The sequence below is a fragment of the Brachionichthys hirsutus genome, chromosome 1, assembly GCF_040956055.1.
Source record: "Brachionichthys hirsutus isolate HB-005 chromosome 1, CSIRO-AGI_Bhir_v1, whole genome shotgun sequence".
NCBI lineage: Eukaryota > Metazoa > Chordata > Actinopteri > Lophiiformes > Brachionichthyidae > Brachionichthys > Brachionichthys hirsutus.
This window is the reverse complement of record NC_090897.1, coordinates 2,984,039-3,007,053: the sequence shown is the minus strand read 5'-3', so window position 1 is coordinate 3,007,053 and position 23,015 is coordinate 2,984,039. Positions and strand designations below refer to the sequence as shown.

The following is a 23,015-nucleotide window of genomic DNA, read 5'->3' as shown; positions in this document are numbered from 1 at the left end:
CAACTTTCACAAGACGTTTTGTACAAGACACACAGCATTAAAATGAAGATAGAACATATATCTCTATAAAATCTCTTGACATTCATCTGTCTTTAGTTCAAACAAAAACCAAAAAAAACCTCACCATTCTGTCAAACTTTATTTCTGGTGTTCTGTTTCATTAACTATCTGCATCATCTCACACTGTCCCATACATTATATTCTATAGCCACATCTTTCTTCATGAGGTAACAACACTTGAGAGGGTTCAAAGTCAATAGAACCTATTAGATTGTCACTTGGAAAGAGGAAGAGGTATCGGTGAAGACTTGAATAGACACGAGAGAAGAGAAGTCCTAAAATTCAAGTGAATGCTAGCATTGTCTGAGTTAACGACGCCGACAGAGGTTGCTTGTTGTGGATGCTGTATTAATAAATGTCCATGAGATGACGAGTGTTTACCCACGTGGGGTCTAGAAATGCAGCGCTGCCTCGCGCTGTGTTGTGAAACCTGCTGCACCTAACAGGCTGGTGATTCTCCAGCTCGCTGTGAAAACACAGTCTCTCTTTGTGCACGGGTCTCACACTTGGAAGCCGCTGTGTTGGATGTGGTGAAGCTGCAGGCGAAGAGACTGTATGCTGCTGATGATTCTCCTCTGGTGACCAATTAGACAGATCCCGATGCGCCTGATGTCACTAAGGGGGGGGGGGGGGGGGGGGTATACACAAATAAACAACAACACAAACTGTACATTTAAGAATAAACACACAGATATTTTCCTTTGCTCTGCTTTGCTCGCGTTCTAATTTACTTTTAGATGCTCTAGAGCAGGCATGGGCAAACTAAGGCCTGGGGGCCATATGCGGCCCGTTGGGCTATTTAATCCGGCCTGCCGAAGTTGTCCAAATGATATCATTAAATTAAGTTTTATTATAATTAAACCGCTATATTTGACCTTTTCCCTGTAATGCTACCTGTAAAAGGCCAAATCCTTTCATGTAATGTCTTTTACATGTCATTTATATTAGCTTACACAAATACTCCATCCATCTGTTCCTGGCCCGGCCACTCTGGCTAATTTTAGAACCCATTGTGGCCCGCGAGTCAAAAAGTTTGCCCACCCCTGCTCTAGAGGAGGGGTTCCCAACCACCAGGCTGGTCAATGAGGAATGTGTTGCCTGCTCTAGAAGCGCTCTGTCGTAACTTAGCTTCACTCACTCCATGCTCATAGTTGAAATAGAATCCAGCGTTGTGTATCCCGCTGCGAGGAAGTTGTTTTTGTACTGGCTCATCTTGATGGAGTCCAGCCAGTCGCCGATGGAGATGAAAAGAGGGTATTCCGGCAAGTCCTCCGGGGAGTCGGGGAAACTGAGACGATGGAGTTGGGGAAGACAAACAGATGGATTTCCATACTGTCGAATGGAATCGTATAGAGACCAGATGCTGAGCAGGAATGCACTCTGTCGTGCATTCGTTTCGTGTGTTACCTGTGCACGTCGTTCACCAGGGTGAGCAGATTACTGGGGTTCACTATGAGCTTGTCCAAGAAGGCGAGCACGCTGCCGAGGCATGGCCGCTGGCCGTGCTCTTTCTGCCAGCAGTACAGCATCAGCTGGTACAGCGTCACGGGGCAGCCCATTGGCGCTGGGAGGCGGTACCCTTCTTCGATTGATAAAATGACCTGAGGAGGACGAGTAAAGCGTGAATGATAAATTCTTTTTTAGTGGGGATGTTTTTCTTTTGTTTTGTTTTTTTGCGTTTTAAGACCGGCAGCTTACATCTTGATTGGACATCTCCCAGTAGGGCCTCTCGCCATATGACATTACTTCCCACATGACGATGCCGTAGCTCCATACGTCACTAGCCGTGGAAAACTTTCCATAAGCGATGGCTTCTGGTGCCGTCCAGCGTATGGGTATCTTTCCTCCCTGACACAAAAACAGAGATATTAAACCTCTCCAGCTATCGGATGGGCTCCTGCTATGATGACCGGTCCAGATTCACGCTCACGGTAGCCGTGTAGGCCGCTTCACTGTCGTCCTCAAGCACTCTGGACATGCCAAAATCCGACACTTTACACACTAGGTTCTCATCCACCAAAATGTTGCGGGCAGCGAGGTCTCTGTGGATGTAACCCATCTCTGAGAGGTAGGTCATGCCCACCGCGATGCCTCGCATCATTCCGACCAGCTGGAGCACCGTGAACTGACCGTCGCACCTCTGCGGAGGGAGTGGAAGGAAAGAGAGAGGACAGATATGAGACAGGGAAATCAATATTTGGTATATAAACAGGAGTGAACACGTGTCCCACTCACTCGCAGGAACGAATCCAGCGCTCCGTTTTCCATGTATTCCACAACTATCATTACCGGTCTGCCTGAGGAGGAGGAAAAAGTCACGCTTTGATTGACAAGCAGAGAAAAGAAACTAAAAGGAAAGAACACGTGAATGGAGCTTACTCTTGGTGACCACCCCCTCCAGACTGATGATGTTTGGGTTCTTAAATTGTCCCATGATTGATGCCTCACGCAAAAAGTCCTGCCTCTGTCGTTCCACATAGCCACCTTTGAGTGTTTTTATCGCCACGGCGACGTCCATCCTTCCAGGCATATGCAGCCGACCACGGCAGACTTCTCCAAATTCACCTGTCACAGCGACAAATGAGCACGGACGAATGATCTCAGGTAGTTCTAAACAATTAATAGTTACACCTGCTGTGTGTCGGCTTCATTTAATCAGAAATACAGTGGAACCTCGGTTCTCAAATAACTCGGTTTTGGAACAAAACAAAAAAAGGAGTTTAAAATGCCTCGGAAGCCAAACCAGGTTTTCGGAGTGCAAACACACAAGTGGAGCTGAGACGAACCGAAGACACGCGAACGGAGGCGGAGTCTACCCGAGTAGGTTCTGGTTCAGATAGAGTCGACCTGCCATCGGAGAAAGACGGTGCAGATTTTTTCATGTGTTTTTTTCTATCGTAAGTATATATTAATATTACATATTAATATAACTGGATGTAAATGGGCATTTATCTGGTGTGTAGGAACGGATTAACCCCAGTTTCCATTATTTATGGAAAATTTATGTAGTTTTTGAACAGTATTACGGAACGAATTGTGTTCCGTTATTCAGGTTCCACTGCATTTGCGTTGCCGCTTTAAACAGTTGTAGGGACATGTGCTCGCCACTAGATGGGGCTCCTGCTGCAGCAATAATGCAGGGGAGCACGTTTGTGAGTTTCTAGGCATCCCCCCCTACGAGCAGCTGCTGGATTCAGTGAACACTCATTCATAATTATTTATTGTCTTCTCCTCCGAGGTACAATACGATAAATTATGCCAGAACGATCTTGCTAAGAGAGGCTATAAACGTTTAAGCTCACTGACCTATACAGACGTAAGAGGTTTATCCGTTCTTGTAAAATGTAATAGTTACTCAACATAAAAAGTGATTTAGCACTCGTGTCTCTTGTGTCTATCCGTTTTACCTGCACCAATCACCCTCTCGATGCAAATGCACGAGGGATCTATCTCTTTGGTGAACTCCTCCACAGCCTGAGTGGGGTCTTCATAGGTGTCTGGATCCACATAGCTCTTCATTCCAGAGAATGGGACTGGAAAAGAAGGCACAGGATTTCATAGTTCTTTATTTTACACATTGCAGAAAACTGAAACACAGAGATTTATCATGCAGACACAGATGCTTTAAGTTCTGACATATTAAAGATTCTGACTTTTTAGTCTAGGCTTTACTCAGAGACGCTGATTCCTCCCTCAAACATATGCTGCCATAATAAATGCTGTATTTGCTTCTATTTCATCTTAATGTGTTCTTTTTTTTCATCAAGGGAAAAAAGATCAAATAAGACTTAAAGCATCACATAAAGACCCCACAGGCTGCTCAGTTTCCTCGTCTTCCTCCACGGTTAAGGCTGGGAATGCTGCAGTGAGCAATGTGCACGATGACCGGCACAATTGATTTTAACTTGAAGCAGCCCCTGCTACACTTTGAGCAGATGGGCTTGGGACTATAGGTGCACTTTATTGCTGTGTCAGCTCATACTGCAGAGGGGGTGAAGATGTCTGAGATAGATTCAGGTTTTGGACTGTACACTGTATTTAATCTCCAGGGTGTCTAAAGCTGAGCTTCATAAAAGAGCAAACCTTTTCTATTAGTTTGTTGAGCTTGTTGTCGTCCCCCTGCCTGGGTAATGGCTACACAACAGCAAAGAACAATCCGAATATATATATATATATATATAATAATAATAAGTATTACAGTGATTAAAGAAAGATTTGAGGAACTTGCTAGCTGTGCATTTGCTTGTTATCATGCTTTATAAAAATCGACTCTCACAATAAGGACTGAGATTTGTGAATTTGTAAAAAAAAAAGAAAATCTGCAAATGTGTTTTGAGAAAACGTGTGAAAGAGTGTATCAACATCTATAAATGAATAGAAAACTCTAAATATCTATATTGCAGATTTCACACACACACACACACATACACTGTATTTGTCAAACAATGTGTTACAATAAATGTTCCCAGCCCTTTATCCCATCTTGGATCAATCCCCAAATTCTCTAACGTGGATGTCAGGGTGGTTAGATTTTTCTTCAGGGTACAAAGAGACACATTCGCACCCTGCAGGCCTCGGATCGAATCCAGCAGGCGCTCTGACTGAACCGATGTCAATTACAGGATGGCGTTTTATTACAGGCACCCCCCCCCCGTGGAGCGATCGATAATCCTGCCATCCAGCTGCAATTGTAGCAGCGCAATCGGGGTCGGTTCTGTAATTCGTAAAGCCAAGCAGCAGCTACACAATTGTTACAATCCGATCACGGGTGTGTGCGATACTCTGCGAGGTCACTGAAATATGGCCGTCAGGTACACATAATCAATAGTTTGCATGTAGAAGAGTTTGTAAGAGGCATTTTAGTGTCCTTACAGAAATGGCAACGTGTTGCATATGATTGTAAAAGCCCAAATAAACATTTCAAAGGACACAATGAAGCTAGATTTGTCAACGATTGCTTGCCCAGCGGTCTTTACACGGATGCCTTTATTTTGAAAGAACAGCCACCAAGATTGTCTCTGTTCTCTGTTGGGACACACAAAGACACACACAGAGTAAAAACCCTCAAACGGTACCGTGTCCGCTGTGGAAGCGAGCCCTCCTCTTCTCCTCTGACTTCATCCTGGCTTTAATGTACCCCTGACACCTGCACAGGTGGACTTTCCATGAGCGTCACCATGTAAAACATCCTCACACTTTTTCTTTGCCATTTTTACTCCATCTCTGCTGACAAGCATCTCAGTGTTATAACATCAGTAGGAAGCACGTACAACATTTAACCGATTTACTGCCCACGCGACAGAAGGTGGACAAGCGCAAATTTATTCTAACATCCGAAACCACACAAAGACTATTTATACAGGCTTTTGTCCACGCCGACACGCCATTAATCTTTGGGTTTAAAAATATGTCTCTGGTGGTGAGACATCTCTGGTGTGAGCCATTATTAGAGCAATTCTTTTCCCCCTTCACTTTAACACATTCAGAAATCTGCTATTTCAAGGCTTTCGGTGCTCAGCCTCCACAGAGAGGAAGAGTTTGGATAATCAAACATCGCTACTGATCCAAAAACTGAAAGAAATTGAATTTATCATGTAAAATTTACAAAGAAAATGACAGGATCAAAAACTGTGTGACTTTTGAGTTTAGCATGGCATTATTGATATTTACATTCAGCTGAAACGGAAATAAAATGTCAATTCTTGAGTTTAACTCACCTTCTATTCCGGATTCAAGTAATATTACCTCTCCTGCTTTCATTGATCAAGTACACAACAGGTACTGGAATGGATCAAAATGGATTGATGCCCCCTTTTAGAAGGGAAGCTCCTTCACCTCATATGAAGAGAATTCTTGAGCGGCATGCACAAATGATGTTGAAGTTCTGACTCATCAATATTCTTGTAAACGGACTTTGTAATTTTGTTGTTGTCATAATTTCAGGTTATTCCTTCTGATTTTATAGCGCTGCGGTAAAAACATGTTCGACATTACGCGCCGCTGTTTATAAAATCACGTGAACCGGAATCAGACGGAAGACAAAAGCCTGAGATAACCTGTGACAGTTAATGGAACGGAGCAAACTGCTCGTACATGCACTGCATGCGGAGTAATTAGGCAGAAAATTGGTTCAGTCATTTGGAAAATAAGACTGTCTGCTCGGTGGGAAGAGGGAGTCGACTTGCAGAGATTAAAGGAGGGGGGGGGGTATGGAGGAGTAGAGCATACCGGCCAGTGATGAGGAGGAAAAGGGTGAGGATGACCAGCAGGGAGAAGCCGCCCACCGATGCCGTGACGACCACCAGAACCTGACCCTGATCGGCGATGTCAGGATCTGCGAAGATTGAGAACGCAGGAAGAAAAGCTGATCAGTGTCGCTGAATTTAATCTTCATGCACATTAATCACAGTTGAGAATGCTGCCCAGACATTTGCCACATGCCTGGGATGGATAACCATTATCCTTAGTCTCCAATAAAGGAGTGAAGAGCAGGAGACGGACCAGAAATATTAATGGAGTCTCTGAAAGGACACTCTGTCTAAATGTTTGCCGGTTTGATTCATGTGACGCATTTATTCAGCGATCCATAGCGGCGTTTATTTTAATGGGGCCCTAAATATTTTACTGTCAATTACTTTTCAGCATCCGCTCGCAGACTGCTGCCAAAACACAAAGGGAAACAGGAAAAAACCGACACGTTGGGCTCGGGACTTGTGCTATCTGTGAGCGAGTTGAGGTGGGCCTGTTCATACCCGAAGGCGTGCCGTGTAGGAGGCGGCGTTCGTTCTGCGTGTGTCAGGAATAGAACCAGCAGATATGCATGCGTGTCTGAGGAATACACAACGGCGTGATTGATCCTCATTCCTGAGTCAAAATTGATCCATACAGGACGTCTCCAGGGAAGCGAGGGAGTTCTTGATCAGGGAAGTTACTATTGGCCTCTGTAAACACAAACACGACTCCTTCCTCCTCCGTCCTCCTCCTCACCAGACGTACCCTCGGCTGCAGTAGAGAACTTGAAGTTGGGGCTGAAGGCGGTGTAGCCATCAGCGGTATGAGCGCGCACTTGGAAGACGTAGACGGTGGAGGGTCTCAGACCTGTCACCACCACGCTGGGGGTTTTGGTCCGTGTTGATGAATAGCTCAGGTGCTCTTGCTCCTGAACAAGCAGAGAGAGAGAAAATGTTGAACACATAATGTAGATAAACTCATTATCAAAAAACACATTTATTTATTTTTTAAGTGATGGAAGACTTCACCAGCTCGTAGTACTTGACTTCGTAGTCCACTATGTCCGAGGGTGGGTGTTCCACGTGTGGCCAGGTTAGGGCGATGCTATTTTGAGAGGTCCAAGTCTTCTTGACTACACCCACCAGAGTGGGACCTGGGGGGGGGGGGGTGAGGTGGAGGATTGCAATCAGTGAAGTCAAGTCTGAGTTCAAATGATGCACACACGTCTGCAAGATCAAATCAAAGCAATGATCTCATGGATTATATTCAAAGAAAGTCGAGTTTTGGTGACGATCACATCATCAAAACCAAAAGTTATCCCTTCCTTTGGCTGACCAACATCCAACCAGCCGTACGAACCCATCCTCCAGTAGCTACTAATATCGGGTACTTATTACTGGACTAAGACCAGTGGCTCCTGAAAGTCCCAGCAACGTAGTCATCCCCAGGCAGCCTCGGACGGGATATTAACTCCTCCCACTTTCTCTGTGACATCACGATGGGATTTCTGTTACAAAGTTCCGTTCTGCAATGGGTCAAAATGGACCAAAGTCACCACATACGCCGTCGAAGACGAAGAGGAGGAAGAAGAGGCTCATACTTTGAAGCTGAATACCTCTATTACGAAACCTTGGCATGGGCGCTGCGTTCTGCCCCACAGAGGCTCCGGGATGTCTGCGCTGTTATTTGTAAGCTGCACATCAAGGCAATGTGAGCGAACACACCATGAATAAAACAATGCTGATCACCCGAGACGTCTGTGCATTTGACCTTTCTGCAGAAATCTGTTTTTTCTTGCTCCTTTGGGCTCATTGAATAAAACAGTGTTTTCCCACCATACTCCTGTCCTACAATGGCTAAGCAGTAGAAAATGTCACGCAACAGGCGGTGGAACGATTCCTCAGTGAGTCGTGCAGTCGGGTGTTTGTGGAATTAAAGGCGCACACAAGTTTGCATTCTGCTACAGGCCTGCGTATTGGTGAATGTCTGGAAATAGTTTCAACATCATCGGGAAAACTCCAAGAGAACGAATGAAGAAGCCAATTTCCGATTCGGATCCAGAATAACTTCTGCTTGGAGAAAACAATATTTTTTGTTAATCAAACTACAAGACCCAGAGCAACTGCTTTCATATTTGCCATTATTGCTGGATTTTGGGGGAATATTTTGCACAAGGCTGCTGAGGAGACACATAACCCCGTAGCAGCGATATCTCCATCAATTATTCATCAGCCATTCACTTGAACAGAATGTGATTTGGCAAACGAATAGCTCCAGCTCCTCTGTTGTCCAATGTGCTATTTGGTAGATCATTGTTGGAATACAAATCCAAGCTTGGATTGATGTCTGAAACTGCTCGTATGTCCCAAAGCTGCACAGCGACTGCTTTAATAGAAGTCCCCAGTTATCTCTCTGAAACCAAGCAATGAGGATAACGCAACCCTCCAACTGCCTTCCCCTAATCCAGTTTAATCTGTACCGCCATATGTGGTAGCAAGAAACCCTCTAAAAACCCTCCAAACCCTTATACGACAGGTGGTTTTATGTTCAGAGCACAGGGCTCCACATGCCTACTGCTTCTGCACGAATGACAGAGGAAACACGTCATGCTCTTTACAGTTTAACTCCCATCCACACGTCAACCGATTGTGAAAATGCACTGCAGGAACTCTAGCTATTGGCTAGTCCCTCAAATATAGATGCTCAAAAAGACACAGACAGAGAGGGAACAGGAGAGAGAGAGAGAGAGAGTAAACAGAGAGAGCTGCACAGAAATCCCACGAGGTTCCATCTCCCTTGCATCCAAGTGAGTATATAAATAGAAGTCAGCCTTATTCCCAGGGCAAAAGAGACAAAGAGAATCCACTGAGGGAAGGGGAAAAGAGCAAAGCAAAATAAGAGAATCTTGTAAATCAGGACACGGCGAAACAGTGGGAAATGTTCTTACATTGCTTGCGCATGTGAGAAAATAGCAAGGATCTTGTTATTTCTTTTTCTAAACCTAAAAATACAAAATACAAAACCATCCCACTGAAATTGTAAAAAAAGACCAACTAGAAGGGGACTTGGTCATTGATCTTCCTCCCTTTTTGACAAAACTGAATAAAACAAACTCCAACAACACAACAACCCACAGTGTCCTCACCCCCCCCCCCCCCCACCCCCAATAATCCACCCCTTTAGAAGAAGAAGGAGCAACTTCATTGATCACGAAAGATTCAACCACAGCACAGTGAAATTTGTTCTCTGCATTTGACCCAACGTTTTATAAAGAACTGTTAACCAAATTGCTGATCAATACATTTTTAACCCAATAAAGGGGTGTGTCTGCACACTGTGATGCCCATGCATGTGCAAATAAATTATGCAAATAGGGTAAAGAAAATATCTAATTTCAGTGAAATAATAAAGAATTTATTATATTTGAATATTATTAATCGTGAGTCACCGAGAGGACAATGCAAATATGATCTGTAGAGGATTTAACCATTTAATACTGCAGTTATTCAAACATAATTATCTCACCAATGGTTTAAAGCGTCATTTAATCTCTCATTACTTAGCAATTTGATATTATTAGACATGTAATTCAATTAGTTTTGAGTCAGCCAATTCTAAAAATGAATCTGTTGAGCCAGCAAGCATGTCAGCTGCGCCGGTGGTATCAATAAGCACCAACTTTCAGTGGTTCAATAGCCAATATGTTTCAGATTCTGCTTTATCAAAAACCTTTCCAGCCTGACCTTATGTAAGGACTGCTTCTGACACAGAGCCTCGCTTTGTGGCCGTCTCTCTGTTCCGCCTCTACAAGAACATTTTCGCACTGACTTCTTTGAGCCTCTTCACAGAATTCTGCAGTGATCTTTGTGGGAGGAAGCTTCAGAGAGAAACGCTCCAGTGAACAATAGCTCATAAATACAGAAAATCAGTATCCCTGCCAGACAGCTGATTATTATGTTTTCTGGTGACCACAGTTCTATACCGCCGCAGGAGTGACCTGTAACGCTGCAGTATCACACTGCTGCAGCGAAGAACGCCGCTTAGTCCAAAGACAAAGGGATCGGCCATCTCTCTCAGTCTCATCAAGGTTAGATAAGATCGCAGACAATTCTGATAAATAGATTAAGCAAATTGAAAGCATAATGAGGTATTAATCTACTGCTCACAAACAGATGGATGCCAACAGTCGATAGATCTTCCTCCTCGCTGTGACATGGTTCATTTCCAGCTCTGCTTTTGATTGCTCATTATTCCATTACTGACGCTAAATCGCAATCGATTACAGGACATTAACTCGCAGCATCTGCTTGAACTGGTCGTTAAGCCCCCCCCCCCATCTCAGGTCCATCCAAACATGAGGTGGACGAGAACACGGATTTACTTAACCCGATTTGATTATATTACGGCCTGATTGCAGTTAATTGATCGCAAAGTAGAAGTCAGGTTCATGCAATCCTGCAAAGCACGGAATAATGTTCCTTCTTCCTGCACTCCAAAATGAATATATTCAGCAGCTATACGGAGAGCTGTACTGTATATATAGCTATAATGACAGCTAATAAAAGAACAGGCCGATCTCTGTTTTAACGTGTGTGTGTGTGTGTGTGTGTGTGTGGGAGACGAACAAAAACGAGCGAAAGGGAAAATAAACGATTCACCGACTATACATGAGAACCTGTAGATGGTACCTGGGTGAAGGAGCTGCACGTGAAAATGTCATACATATGTGAAGTTCTTTGGTTGTCAATTAAACAAGTGTGTGTCTGTCTGTCAGAATAGATCTAATGAGGAAAGCAGTTTGGGAGAATCCCCAGAGGCTGCTTCTCCACCTCTGCATTTCAGCGCCCTCTCATCGGCCTAACGGCCCCTGCCAGAGATTTGGATAGGAAGTGACACGTACTGACTTCTATTTCCTGTGGTATAACGGGGTTGCGGTCCACATCTCCACAGACTCGAGGTGCGCATGTCTTAACTCTTTGAGTGCCATTGACGACTAAAGTGACTGCCAACCCTGACATTGAACTCTGCCTCTCTACAACGGCCAAATAACTCCAGAACCAAAATGGTAGGAACAGAAAAAAAATTAGAATGAAAGAAGAGACTATAATCTTTCATTTGGCAGGTTCTGTGTTTGCATAATTACAGTAAAAAATATTGTGTGGGGGCTTGGAAAATCAGGGAAAATACGCAAAAACTGGGGGCACTGAGTATATTGCTGAGCTGAAAATGGCTGGCACTCAATGAGTTAATTAGTCGATTTGTTTATCATATTTGTACATTTTTAGGAAACCAAGAGTTTTCTCTCATTCTGCTTTAGCAGAAGTTCTGGTTTATAAACATTCATTTTCACAAATCCCATGCTTCCCTATGCTAAGAAAATATACTTCCAATTTAATTCATTAATCTACTCTCCTTCCTTTGTTTCAATCCGGTCTATCAATTACTGTCCACCTTCTTGTCTTCATTATAATATGAGGTTAAGGTTTCAGTCGAAGATCTCAGGTCTCTTTTTAGTCCAAATTCAAGCTCAGGGGCATGATTGCTAGCTGTATTTGACCTATAGGTCAGTCAGGTTCTACTAATTAGAGCTAGGTTCAAGTCAGACTGAGCTTAGCCAGCAATTTGCAGGTCAGAAAAACGGATCACGTATTACCACATCGGGCTGGACGGAAAGGCAGATGGGCCAAGCAGAATAAAATCTTCTCCTCATTATTCGTGGGATTTGAGTCAGGTATCATGTACCTGTATGCATATGTCAAACCTGAGGATGTAAATTTAGCACTGTTATTTTTTCATTTATGTAGGTTAGGCGGTTCTTTCTGGAACAGCGAGACAAAGTTCCGATTTCTTTTCTGCAACCTGCTGGTTTATTGGAGGTTGAAGACATTTTTTTCTTGTATCGGTTTTGCCTGGCTCGCTCCCATCCCACAGGCTGAAGGGTCCGCTGGGAACATTCCCACCATTCCAGATGGCCATTTTTCCCATACCAGCAGGATTAAAATGATGAATGTGTAGCAACATTTTGTAGCTTACAATGTACTGGTTCAACCCCTCAAAATCTTTTGCATTTGATTGTCGTGATATTCACGGCAGCACCCAAGAGCTGATTTCATTATTAATCTGATGGAAAATTCTGGGGCTCAATGTGAAATCTATATGCATTGATATTGTTTCCCAATTATTGGCCCAAAACCCTCAATTACTAGAGTTATTTTGGATAAAAAGAGGACAACTGAACTTCCCGATCTTATGTGATTCTTCAATCGCGCATGAAACAAGAGATTAAATGAAGTGTCGCTTGAAAGTTTGGTTCGAAAACCCTTTGGAAACTAACATTCCTACCTCTCCCACATGCTGTCTGAATTTTCACTCCATTTTCCCAGTAGCTGTCGATATCTATTAGCACAGTGGATAGCATGTGGCTCATATTTGATTATGTCTATTTATCTCTGGTCCATTCATGATATGCTGTACACTCTGCAGCAGTGACGTGCGGTGAGGTTCGTGTCTGGTGAGGCACAGTCAGATTTACAAATAAATGAACCGACAGCTTGTTCATCATTTGATTGGCAACATTTAACGTGTTTTGTTTAAAAATTCGTACCAGCATTTTTTACATACTCTCACAAACCTGGCTCATCAGTTTATGACAAAAAGGGGAGACCACACATAATCTGCGTATTTACAAAAGATTGAATTAAATTATATGACGGGAAATTATTCAACTCTGCGTATCAGTGTGCGTGCAGCGTTGAATGTGTGTGGGTGCGTGTGTTGATCAGTTAAAGTTTAACTGATGTTTATGTGAGGGTCGTGTTGCTGCACTTGTTAATTTGCCTTATCACGCACACCTGTTTCTGCCTCTCGCTCCTGGACCTGCGGCGTGGGGATTGGCTGCGGTCACCCCGGGCGCACCTGAGGCAGATTGATCCAAATCGCCACCAGCCTTCATAAACCCGGGTCCTGCGTAGCGTTTTCTTTTTTTTGTGACCGGTTTTTATTAGAGCTGGCTTTTTGGTTTTTCTTTCTCGGCTGTGTTTTTTGTTATATAGATATTTTCATTGGGCTCCAACCACCCCGCAATCCTGTGTGCGGCTCCAGGATATTGTGTTTCCTGATGGACATATCAGTAAAATATAAAGTCCACGATCGCGACATCTCCGTCCTCTGCTCCCTGGGGTCCCCTCGCACCTGTCCACAACAGTATAACTGTTAAACATATGTTCTGACTCTGAGATGTGTGTGTGTGTGTCCAGCTGGGGCGTGCGCGCCGCGGTTCTGCTCGTGTTTGACGAGGCTTCTCGGTAAATTCTTCATGTCGCAATATCCCATCCGAGTCCAGACATTGTCAGAAGTTGAGAAAAGAAGGCAAGAAAAGCAGAAAACACAGGTTCTCGCAGGACATCCAGACAGCCAGCGCTTCCGTGTTTACAAGCCCGTCTCTAACGAGCGGATCAGCTGATGAGTGCGCTGAATCACTCACGGGTCTCCTATGGGCTGCAGGCTGTATTACATGTGGCCTCATTCTGCAGTATTTTAATGCCGCGGAGCACAAGAACACGTGACGCACTAATTGTATTATTAAAAATGAAAAAATCATAAAATATATAATATAATATCACTGATGTTATATTATATCTAATATGATTTTTATATTATTTTTAATAATACAAATACATGATTTTTATATGATTTTATATGATGGCAGGTGAGGCACAGCCTCACCTGCCATCACCTGTCTCCCCTGACTGCACGTCACTGCTCTGCAGCCCTATCATTGCCCAGTCTTGACAGAGTAATAAGCCGCCACCACCACCACCCAATATTGTCCATGAGGGGGAATGCTGCTGCTGACTTCTTCATTCACAATATTCCTCTAGATCACATATTATCTGCTGCTGTCTTTCACTTGTCTCTCCTGATTGAAGTATGAACTGAATGGAATGAAGGAACCATATCAATACAAGTCAGTCCGGTTCTTTTTCAGGATCTAAATCTCTGCTTGTCATCTCATGGTTGGATGAAGACATTAAAGCAAAAAACTGTACAACTGGGCCGCAGTGAGAGAAGGCTTTTCAACTCACCAGCTTGGTGTGTGTTGACGGTAACATTCGCCAGTGCCCGTGTGGCAACGGCGAGCCCGGAGACGCCGTTCACGGCCTCAAGGTGAAAGGTGTAGTTGGTGTGAACCGCAAAATCTAGTATCGCCACAGAGGTACCGGTCAGCCCGAGCGGCCGCGGGATGAAGCGCAGGTCCGGCTCGCATGGCTCGCACTGTGTCGCGTCGCCGTCACCGGCGCGTCCATCACAGCGCTGGCATAGGACGTTGTAAGTGATGTCCTTCCTCCCCCCTGTGTCGCTGGGGGGCATCCATTGTAGGAAGAGAGCTGTGTCATTGATCAATGAGACCAAGTTCCTGGGAGCTGATGGAGGCCCTGAAGAGGGAGATTACTCAGTGATAACCCACCAATCATTTTGTCATGTCTTTGTCAACAAATGTCTAAGGAATGTAGTGTGACTCTTACGGAAGGTGTTAGTTACTGTGTGATGAGTGCAGGATTTTAAAAACACATCTATTGTCACATTTCCAACACGGTTGATTTCCCGAGAGATCCATGAACATTATTTCCAGCTTCCAAATCATGAAAAAAACAGTTTACCCTCCATTCTGCTTTGGCAAAAATTGAGGTTACTTTGTCCTATAAGTATTAGTATTAAGAATAAGCACAAATATATTCTTTATAGGACCTTGCGGATGAGGATTTTAAATTGGCATATGAGCGCCCCCAAAATCAATTAAAGGACACTGAACAACAAGTTAACATAATTTGACTCTGGATGGATGGAGGGGGGATGGCACCAGAGACTACAAATAACATAAATAAAGACATGTAGAGAGGGGTAATAATAATATTTTTAGCTGTCAGAGAGAGTTTGCATTTGGAAACTGCTCAACTGACTTGTACAAGCCATGGTGGAAGGGTCTTTGATTGCTCTGTAGAAGCCTTTGTCACAGTGGCAGATGGTGGCCGCCTGGTCATGGCTGGAGCTACGTGGAGGACACTTGGAGCATTTGGTGTTCCCAGCATATGCCTTGAAATAGCCAGTGTTACAAGCTGCAGAGGGACAGACGGAGAAGGAAGAAGAAGCCAGTTACGCAAGGTTCACGTTCCTCAGGCAATTGTATTTCCATCAGCACATTCACCCTTAATTCACGGCCCCAGCTGCTTCTCTCCTCACCTGTGGTCTGGCCTTATTTCCTCAGGTACTATGGATCACTGTCACCTTCTTTTTAGCTCACATATATGTGTGATCCTGCCCATTGTTCGGGCTAACAACTGGCACACACCTGTAATACCACACCTTTGGATTAAGGATCACAATGCCCAATAATCCACAAATAGGCTTTGATAACTTATTGCCCGTAAGAACCCACAGTTCAGCAGCTCAATTGGCACAAAATTATGCTTTCATGCACCTTAGCACAGGTAAGTAATGCTCGCTTGGCTTTCAATTTATTTTATTTTACATTAATTCAACCACATTTCCTTTTGTGTTCTCTCTCCCATTTTGCTCCGCTACAGTTTTCACCTTTTCTTGATTTTTCACCCTTCTTCCAATATTTTCTTTTTTCCTCCTGCTTCCCGAGCTCTCCTTTCCTTTTCTCCATTAAGGCTGATCAAAAGATGGCAAATCTATTCCAGCCTCCTTCACCCCATACTTATCATGGCAGAAAAGAACAAATTGTATAAAAAGTACAATTCCATTTATATTATGTATAATATAAATAGATTTCATTTTTGCAGTGATTTTAAAGGAAGTTACATGGGTAATAATTTTTCAGCAGATTACCATCCCAGCTATACAACAGAAAATACAATGGCAGAGGTAAAACATGGTGAAATGTAATTATTAATTTACTTCTTCGGACCCAACCTCCCCCCACGTCTTCAGTAAAGAGACCGTGTTGCATGATTCTGTTGTTGCTTGTTGCAGCATTGCCTCCACTGAATCAAATCCTTCCTAATAGAGGTACGTTTCCTGCTGTGTCGTGAATGAAAACGAGATGGCACCCAGTATTCTACCTTTTTGCCTAACAACACAAAGGTTCTGGGTTCAAGTCCAGATCTAAGGTTTAGGTATTGTTTTGTCTCTGTGGCTGTTGGCTGTTGGCTCCATAATAAACTGGCTTCATCCTGCCTCCAGTGCAGCGTCAGCAGAGATAGGCTGCAGTCCCCAGGGACCCACGAAGGATAAATGGTTGTAGAGAATGTATTGATTGACATTGTTCTGCTATAAATGTGTCACTATTGTTTCCGTCCCCATAGAGACCGATCCGGCTCAACATCTGACCTATCAAATGCTTTTTTTTTTACATCACTGATGAATTTCATATGAGAGCTCTCAGACACATGAGCGTGCATGATAATATGCCAGTAAAACTATATATAACCATTACATTGGCTCAGAAATACCAGTAACAAACTTAGAGATGCTTCTTCACTATCATCCAATTTCTTCAGATTGGTCATTTTAAAGTTATACGTTAGAAGAATAGAATAAATGTTTCAATTTAAATTATCTAAAACAGCGTTTGCATTAACGGGACATCAATGAGGCGGACTCCTGAACATTTCATAACTGACAACTTGCACTCTTAGATATTACTTCCCTGCTTTGCTGAGCTCCTGCCAAGTGCGAAAATACACAGATTCATATTTCCTGCTTCTCCCTACGCTCCGGTATACAATGGAAAGATCGCCAACAAAAAGCAATTACAATGGCGGACATCTACTGATCCTATCAAAAAGTTTAAAACAGTTCTCACAAAGACAGCAAGCAAGATGTAATTTGTTCATCATCACTGTTTGGCTTTGGCTCGTTCATAAAAGGGACAAAATAAATATATATATATATATATCCAATCAGAGCGCTGCTGTATGCGCGGCATATAAAACAATCCTGCAGACGTGCAACAGTTGAAAGTAAGAACTGCTGCTTTCATCATCACTTCATCTGCGGATTGCTTCTGGACTCAATTAATTAAACATCCCTTCATCTTCTGAACCGCTTTGTCCGTTACCGGGTCGCGAGTCATGCTGAAGCCTATCCCAGCAGTCAACGGGCGAGAGGCGGGGCACACCCTGGACAAGCCGCCAGTTCATCGCAGGGCCACGGACAATGAGGCACACATACACTCACACTTAGCAGAATCAATTCAACTATAATTCATCATTGTGTGAAGAAAAAAAAACGACTTCAATTTTCAGCAATTGTTACAACTTTGGGTCTATTTTGATGTCATCTACTGTATTCTGGCTTGACGTTGACACTTTTCTTAATGTCATTTTGCACTTCCGTTGTTACAAAAACATCACATTCTTGTTCTTGACTTGGATGGCGCTCAACAAGCTGCACAAATGCTGTTAACCTTCAACCCAACTTAGATAACGTTGATGAAGATGACTTAACAGGCGCCTGTTCCATCAGATACTGAGATACAAGAGCAGCGACAACAACAACAACAAAAAGGCAAAGGGGTAAATGTTCATTTTTGACATTGACGGCTGCAGGGCGAAATGCCTCCGGACACAACTGGATGGGATGACAAACACGAGAGCGCGACGCAGCGCTGAGCTGCTGACAGCAGAACACGAACAGCTCCGAGCTCAGACTAAATATAAGCTTCTTCATGGGGAAGCTGTGCTGCTACTCCTGATGCAAAGATCGCTGTGAATTAAAGCCTGCTGCTTCATTAATATTGGAGTAATGACATGCTGGTCAAGACTTCAATCAATCGATCGCGGGTGAAGTTGCACATTAACAAGGTCACTTTTTTGAATGGAAACACTCAACAATAATCAGATCAGAGTTTAAAATTAGGCCTCGGAGTATCTGCTGGAGATTTAACTACCTTTAGGTTTGCAGGAATGCAACGATGTGCCGACTCAGAGATTTGAACCTGTTTGTGCAAAGTTTATTGTTTTGTTTTTTCCTTATGCTGTCAGGAACAGATGGAGCCAGAGACGGTGTTTACCCCTGGACTCTCAGCTTTGATATGCAGATGGGAAGTTCACAGAGAATGAATGATGCTCTAGTCTGGCTGAGCTGCGATGGAGTTCAGAGTAAACACAGCCCTAATGGACAGAAGAGTTGAAATACACCGATGAGGATTCATTGATTTCCTTATTTCCTTTTCCGCTTCAGCTGAATATACGGTCAGACGTTTGGACTTATTTGATCGATCCTGCTTCTTGAGACGGCCAAGGTCATGAGTGAGCAAGCTGCGCTAAGTATTTCCGATTGCTCTCGAACCCTGACACAGATGGGGAAAGACAGCAAAGGAGAAACACTGACCTACTTGTACCATTTTCGAAGGTGTCTGATAATTTTCTCCCTGCGAGAGAAACCGGGGCTCTGTTGGTACCGGCTTAATAATGAGCACTAGGAAGGTGTTCGCTGCGAAAACAGAAGGTTTCGTTGAAACGGAATATTTGATCACACATTTCTCTACCATTGGATTTATTCACTTATCGCGCCGCTGGGCTTTGTCTGCATATCTCGTCCGATTCAATGGAATTTTGAAAAGCCGTCGCTATTAGCTAACCCCACAATCCACCGGCTCTTTTTGAATATGACGACGTGACGAAGGGACGTGGAACAAATAGCATTAGCGCCGTGATCTTGCCTTATCTAGGTCACGATGTAACCAGCCAATCTCCGTGTAATCCTCTTGTGGCTGACAGTGAATGAAAGGAGTAGAATAATAAAGCATTCGATTGAGACGTCAAAACCGTCTGGCAGAATGCTGCATGGGGTGTAAAGCAGGGTTTCATAAGTGCCGATGCCTTTGCTTCAGCAGCTCGGAGGGAGAGACGGGCGCATTTGCACAGAGCTCTGCTCATATTTGGAAGCACTGGGGTTTTCCATATTTTCTCCCTCTCTCTCTCTCTCTCTTTCAAACTCGCTCCTCTCTGCCTCTTTCACTCGTTCCCCACGCTGACTCTCAGACAGCTTTGATCACACCACCCTTTGAAGCAGTGTTCCAAAAATGAGAGCGAGGAGAAAGCAGAAGTCATCGCAAGTTCATGCCTAAACTTCCTGCAACTATACTTGCAAAGTGCACATCTTCATCCCGGTGTAAGCGCTGCGTGACCTGTGGAAATTATTCATGGGAGAGGGAAAAAATAATTGACCGTAAATTGTCAAAAGCATAAATCATTAATTGCGAGGCTATAATGTGCCGTTGCTATAGATCACTAATGCTGGCAGATCCTCCTGGATAGCTGCTACCTAACATTTCTGATTACGATGACAGCTAATAGGAAAACAAAGGAGCGCCACTGGTTTCCTTTCCCATGATGCTAGAAGAGTATTTCAGAGAAGGATGAAGGTTGCAGGCGCAAGTAAAAGCACAGATGCTGAGCTCGTGCATGGGATCGCTGCATCCCTGGCATGCCTGTCTGTATATTGACATGTAGTGTTATTGCACAGAATGAAATGCCTGAAACTATTTGCTCCATTTTCATAATTTCTTACAGCTGACACTTCCATCCATCCATCCATCCATCCATCCTTTTTATTCCGCTTGTTCCACCTTGTGAGTTTCTGGAGTCTATCCCAGCTTGCTACGGGCGTACACCCCGAATACGTCGCCAGCGCATTGCGGGGCCACACAGAGACAAACAACCACTCACGCACACACTCATGCACTACGGACAATTTTGAGTAATCAATTGACCTGAATTGCATGTTTTTGGAGGCGGGAGGAAACCGGAGAACCAGGAGAAAGCCCACGCGGACAAAGAGACGGCGACAGACAGGATTCAAAGCCGGTACCAGCTGACGCTTCAGTATCCATATTTAAGCACGCACAACCTTCCCCACTTTGCCCTGTTCTTTGTTGGGGAGGAGGAGTGACGCGGAGAAGGTTGATTTGTGGTGGCGACCCCTGATGGGACAATCTGAAAGTACAGTACTAGTGATACAGGCGAATGTGAGAACAGCCATGTGACCCGGCAATAAACCGACGACTTGTCGAGGGTGGACCCCGCCTCCCGTCCAAGGTCACCCGGGATAGGCTCAGAAAACGTCTTGGACGAACGTGCAACCCGAAACACTGCGTGAATACGTAAAGCCATATTTCTTCCGCCTGACATGTCGGTGACTGCTCAGTCACCGACCCGTTCACCGTTTTGCACGACGCTGTCTCGCTTCAGTCGAGAGACGCCACTGCTGTCAGCCGAAGTCGTTGCATGGGGAGATTAAGGATGTAGGGCATTCACCAGGGACGCCAGGAGAACGCTGCCGCTGAGCTGCTTCATCAGTAACCTCTATTGACAGGCTGCTGATTAACTACTCTGAGATAACTGAGCGCCGAGAAAAGATAAATAAAACAGAAGAGAAGAAGATAAGCAGAATAATTACAGCCGCAGAATAAATACGGGAGATATTACATCCTGTCCTACGTTTCGGTTGTTCTAATGACTGCTGGAGTTCTCGCTCTGCAATAACCTGAGTAATCGCATCACCACAGGGGCATTCCAGTCCAACAAGCTGAGACTTCGAGGGTAGTCTGGCTCAATTTAACATCTGCCTTAATTACAAGAGTACGACTGAGCTTCACAAATGAAGGCAAGGGTTGGGGGGGGGGGAGGTTCCAAAAGACGAGGTGTGAGCTAAATTAGCTGTGAAGCTAACAAATGAAGGCAATTAACCGGCTAGCCCTCAGCTTTTTTAAACTGGGAAACCAGGGCAGAGACTATGTGGAGCAACCCCACAGTTTCATTCACGCCTGCCCTGCTGAAGCATCCTGACAATGTTTTTACAAAACCTTTCTGATCCTTTGCATCCATATGCCGTATACCAAGGCAAGAGAAGACGCATGGCTGAAAACAGCTAAAATAAAGGTATCACTTTCCCCGAGTCCGGCGAGTTCATCAGGAAAGTCGAAGCAGCGATTCGAAAAAGCGGCGGCACCGATCTCTTCACATTCGCGCTGTTTCCATTGCATGGCAGAAAAGGATGGCGAAGAGAGGGCAGGAGCGTAAATTAAAAGGGTTGAATGAGGCGAGAGCGACTAGAGGGACAAGGAGGAGGGAAAAAGGAAGGGCATAAGTGACGTAACCAGAGAGATGACAATGAAGCGGAGCTGTGAGGAGGACGGGTTAAACCAGATCCCTTCCCTTCCCACGACCTCTCACCCCGGCAGTAGCCATCCGACTCCTCGTGGCCGATGCTGCAAACACAGCGGCCCAGCGGCACCAGCCAGTCTCCGTCGGCGCCGCAGTACAATTTGGGCGTGTCCCTTTCTTCTGCGTTCTCCACACATGCGCCCCTCACTTCCACCAGAGAGGACGAATCCGTGTGCGGCACCGTGTCGGGAAAAGCTGCCAGATTCCTTAAGGTCGATGGGCAGCGTTTGTAGAAAACCTTCGATGAAAGAGACAAGGAGAAGCTCGATGTGTTGCCACTCAGTCGTGGTATAGAAATAAAAAAGCATTCGCAGCCGTTCCCTGACCTTGACGGACACAAGAGCGATGCACGCTCCCACGTCCTGGAAGGCCAAGTAGAAGCCGCTCAGCGTCACCGGGCCCACCTCCCTGACCTCAGTGTTGAGACGAAGGACGCGATCGCCAAGATCCGTCTGTGTGAAACTCTCGTCTGCGGCGATGGTATCCACCTTGGAGTCAAGAACACAACGCCTCATTGGCTACTGAACAATCTCAAACTTGTTTCCACCACACCGCTCCAAAAACCCAACCTTGGCGTAGTCAGTGGGTCGGAAGCGCGTCACTGCAGGAAGCGGTCCCTCCGTCTGCAGGTAAAAGAGGTTGAACGTTTCCTTGCAGGTGCCAGACACCCAGGGAATGGAGTTGCAGTCTCGCAGCGTGAATCGTAGCTCGACATACACCTGCGTGAAGAGAGACACGAATCACAAAGATCAGGACTGAAATCAACGTTTTGAAATCAAACCCGCTGCGTCTCTGAGGGATTATCGTAACGCGGGCCAGACCCTCTGTGCAGCCTGCCGTCCGATCCATCCAGACCGTAGCCAGTTGTTCTGGTTCGGCTCCATTACGTGGCACACCTGGAAGGTGTGAATAGGTCGGTTCTGCTCGTCCATCTCTGTGATAGCATCCCACTGTAAGAATACAGAGAGAAACCATGGGAGTGTGCGGAGATAAACGTCTGCCTGAAATCCCTCGCTCGTCCATCTGGACAGCAAATGTTCAGCAATGTTCTTCTGACATTAGTTTGCATTGGGTTGCAGCACATGGATCCATGGCCGCTGTGATTCCGGAGCTGCTCCGTGAAACCTCCAGCCTCTGCTGCAAAGCAGTGAAAGGTAATTTCTATAGAAACTGGGTGCTTGAGAAGCATCAGTGTTTTCAAGCTGTTGCATCAGCCAGACTCTCTATGTCTGTTCCACTTTAACGGAGCCATGATCAAAGCGTCAGAAGCCTCTAAGTTTATTGGCATGTGCTCTTTCGCACTCCTGTGGCAGCTGAGATTGTGTCTGTTACACATCTGGACATGCAATTGAATCTCAAGAGCGCAAGATCTCAGGGAGGTACTCTAAGAGCCGAAGGTGTAGACGTTTACAAGCTTTAAAAGTCACAATTGAGACAAACTGTGCGGGTGAGATTCTGTGAGATACGTATTTTACACATCCTTCTGTCGTGCGACAGTCTCACAAAAAGCATGAACATGTTGGTGATCCG

The 23,015-nt window shown here is 44.8% G+C and overlaps 1 protein-coding gene across 1 annotated transcript in view; it reads right to left on the bottom strand.

Annotated features, from left to right (window-relative positions):
* Positions 1-560: 560 nt before the first annotated feature.
* Positions 561-23,015, bottom strand: part of epha6 (eph receptor A6) — a 32,536-nt gene continuing 10,081 nt past the window's right edge. Inside the window, exons 3-20 of the mRNA XM_068742732.1 lie at positions 22,307-22,435; positions 22,055-22,204; positions 21,812-21,973; positions 21,495-21,723; positions 15,252-15,407; positions 14,376-14,726; positions 7,320-7,444; positions 7,057-7,219; positions 6,289-6,394; positions 5,136-5,206; positions 3,468-3,593; positions 2,440-2,625; positions 2,296-2,357; positions 1,991-2,200; positions 1,759-1,908; positions 1,468-1,661; positions 1,199-1,348; positions 561-675 (exon numbers count right to left, since the gene is read on the bottom strand). Coding sequence (XP_068598833.1) covers positions 561-675; positions 1,199-1,348; positions 1,468-1,661; positions 1,759-1,908; positions 1,991-2,200; positions 2,296-2,357; positions 2,440-2,625; positions 3,468-3,593; positions 5,136-5,206; positions 6,289-6,394; positions 7,057-7,219; positions 7,320-7,444; positions 14,376-14,726; positions 15,252-15,407; positions 21,495-21,723; positions 21,812-21,973; positions 22,055-22,204; positions 22,307-22,435 — 2,835 coding nt within the window. The remainder of the gene's footprint in view (positions 676-1,198; positions 1,349-1,467; positions 1,662-1,758; positions 1,909-1,990; positions 2,201-2,295; positions 2,358-2,439; positions 2,626-3,467; positions 3,594-5,135; positions 5,207-6,288; positions 6,395-7,056; positions 7,220-7,319; positions 7,445-14,375; positions 14,727-15,251; positions 15,408-21,494; positions 21,724-21,811; positions 21,974-22,054; positions 22,205-22,306; positions 22,436-23,015) is intronic.